At 77.8% G+C, this 2,126-nt stretch overlaps 1 protein-coding gene across 1 annotated transcript in view; it reads right to left on the reverse strand.

The window, feature by feature from the left end:
* The window catches only part of F751_0332 (hypothetical protein), a gene marked incomplete at both ends in the record, with an annotated part of 6,075 nt that overhangs the window by 2,072 nt on the left and 1,877 nt on the right, over positions 1-2,126 (reverse strand). The window contains 5 exons of the mRNA XM_011397539.1: positions 246-533; positions 726-857; positions 987-1,147; positions 1,358-1,509; positions 1,621-1,956. Coding sequence (XP_011395841.1) covers positions 246-533; positions 726-857; positions 987-1,147; positions 1,358-1,509; positions 1,621-1,956 — 1,069 coding nt within the window. The remainder of the gene's footprint in view (positions 1-245; positions 534-725; positions 858-986; positions 1,148-1,357; positions 1,510-1,620; positions 1,957-2,126) is intronic.

Below are 2,126 nucleotides of genomic sequence, written 5' to 3' on the forward strand. Positions count from 1 at the left end.
AGGGGTCGCCCGCGCCGGCCTCCAGCGCCGCCGCCAGCGTGCGCACCCGCGCCGCGAAGACGCGGGGCGGGTCGTCGGGCAGCGGCAGCAGCAGCGCCCAGGAGGCGGCCAGCGGGGAGGCGGCGGGCCCGGGGACGGCGGACGGGGACTGCGCCGCCCCCCCCCCGGTCGTGCGCCGCGCGGGCGCCGTCCAGCCCCGCGCCGGCGCGGGCGTGCAGGGCGTGCAGCCAGCGCGCCGCGGTCACACGGTCCTCCTCGCCGCGGGCGGGACTGGCCAGCGCGCGCAGCACGCGGCGGACCAGCTCCGGGGCGCAGCGCGCGAAGCGCGCCGGCGCGGCGTCGTGCAGCGCCAGCGCCGTGCCCAGCGTCGGCGCGCGGAGGAGGGGGAAGAAGGCGCGGCGCAGGGCCGCGTCGGGCACCGCCGAGGCCGCCAGCAGCGGGGGCAGGCGCGCGCGCAGGGCCTCGGGGTTGGCCACGACCGCCAGCAGGCGCAGCAGACACAGCGTGGCCTCGCCCAGCTCGCGCCGCGCCGCCTCGCTCAGCAGGACGACGGGACGGCGAGGCGGGGCCACGGGCGGAGGGGGGCGGGTGGGGGCCTCGGGGGAGGCGGCGCGGGCCTCGCCGGGGCGGGCCTCGCCGGAGGCCGTGTCCCCCGGCGGCGCGGCGGCGGTGGCCCGGTCCTCGGGCGGGGCCGTGGCGGCGTCCCCGGCGGCGGCGGCCCGCACCGCGGCCGCCTCGCCTGTCGCGCCGGCCTCGCCGCCGCCGGGGGTGAGGTGGGCGGGCACGCGGAAGCGGCGCAGCAGCTCGCGCCCCTTGCGCTCCAGCAGATGCAGCTCCAGGGTCTGGCTTGCCGCGCCCTCCGGCGCCGAGGCGGAGGAGGCGAAGGAGGCGGAGGGGGTGAGGTCGCCCAGCGGGCGCAGCACGCCGCGCGCGGTGCCGCCGGCGCCGCCGCGCGCCTCGGAGGCCAGGCTGCCATCCTCCGACACATACTCCGGGAGCAGCAGGGAGCCCAGACCGGCGGCGGGGGGCGAGGGCGTCTCCCACTCGGCCTCGCTGGGGCTGGGGGGCAGCGTGCCAGGGGCCGCCGCCAGATCGGCCGCCGAGAGCAGGGGCGGGACCCTGCCACGCTGCTGCTCGTTGTACATCCCTGCGCCAGGTGGGTGAGTGGGTGGGGGGCGGACGGGGGGGACGCGAAATGGTCGAGGGTCTGCTGGACCAAGAACGGTCACGCCGCCGAAACCGCGCGTGCAGTCCCCAGACACCACATGCAATGGGTCCAGCTGTGTGTACCACCCCCCCCCCTTTCAAAACCCAACTCCAACCGACAGGCATTCCCCTCTCCCACCCCGCGCCTCACCCGCGGCGTGGCTCAGCACCAGGGCCGCAAGCGACACCTCGCCGTTCTGCGCCGGCGTGAGCGGCCCCTCGGCGGCGGCGGCGCTCTCGACGCGCTCCGCCAGGTACCACCCCGCCTCCATCAGCAGGCCGGGGTAGGTGCTCTCCAGCGCCCTGCAGTGGGGCATGGGAAGGGAGGAGTGGGAGGCTGTGATGGGGGTGAGGCGGGCGGCAGGGTGCGGCGCCTCGCGCCGCCAGCCCCGCCCGCACCCCACCGGCTCTCACCCGAGGGCCTCGGCCGCCGCGGCCACCTCCCAGCCGTCGGACGTCACGGCCGTGAGCAGGTTGAGCAGGAACTGGACGTGGGTGCGGAAGAGGCGGGTGTCGATGGTGACGGCGTCCCCCACGACCAGCATGGCGCCCAGCGCGCCCAGCGTAGCGCGGCGCAGGCCCGCCACGTCCGCCGCGCTGAGCTGGCCGGCGGGTGCCAGGGAGGGGGGCAGGCTGAGGTGGCGCCAGGAAGCGTCGCGGACGGCTTCGTAGAAAGCGCGCACGGTGTCGCTGCTGGCGCCCACCAGCATCAGGCGGGAGTCACGCTCTATCAGGGACAGGATGACCAGCCTGAGGGCGTGAGGGGGGGTGGAGGGGGCCTCAGTGGAGGGGGCTGTGTGCTGGCAGCAGCAGGGCCGGACGATGTCCGCCGCCCACACCACCACGCGGGGCCAGACGGTGGCTGTGCTTCGATGAGCCTCGAGCGCAAGTGAGGAGCCAAACAGGCCCTGGACATCACC

This window comes from Auxenochlorella protothecoides (assembly GCF_000733215.1).
Source record: "Auxenochlorella protothecoides strain 0710 unplaced genomic scaffold scaffold102, whole genome shotgun sequence".
NCBI lineage: Eukaryota > Viridiplantae > Chlorophyta > Trebouxiophyceae > Chlorellales > Chlorellaceae > Auxenochlorella > Auxenochlorella protothecoides.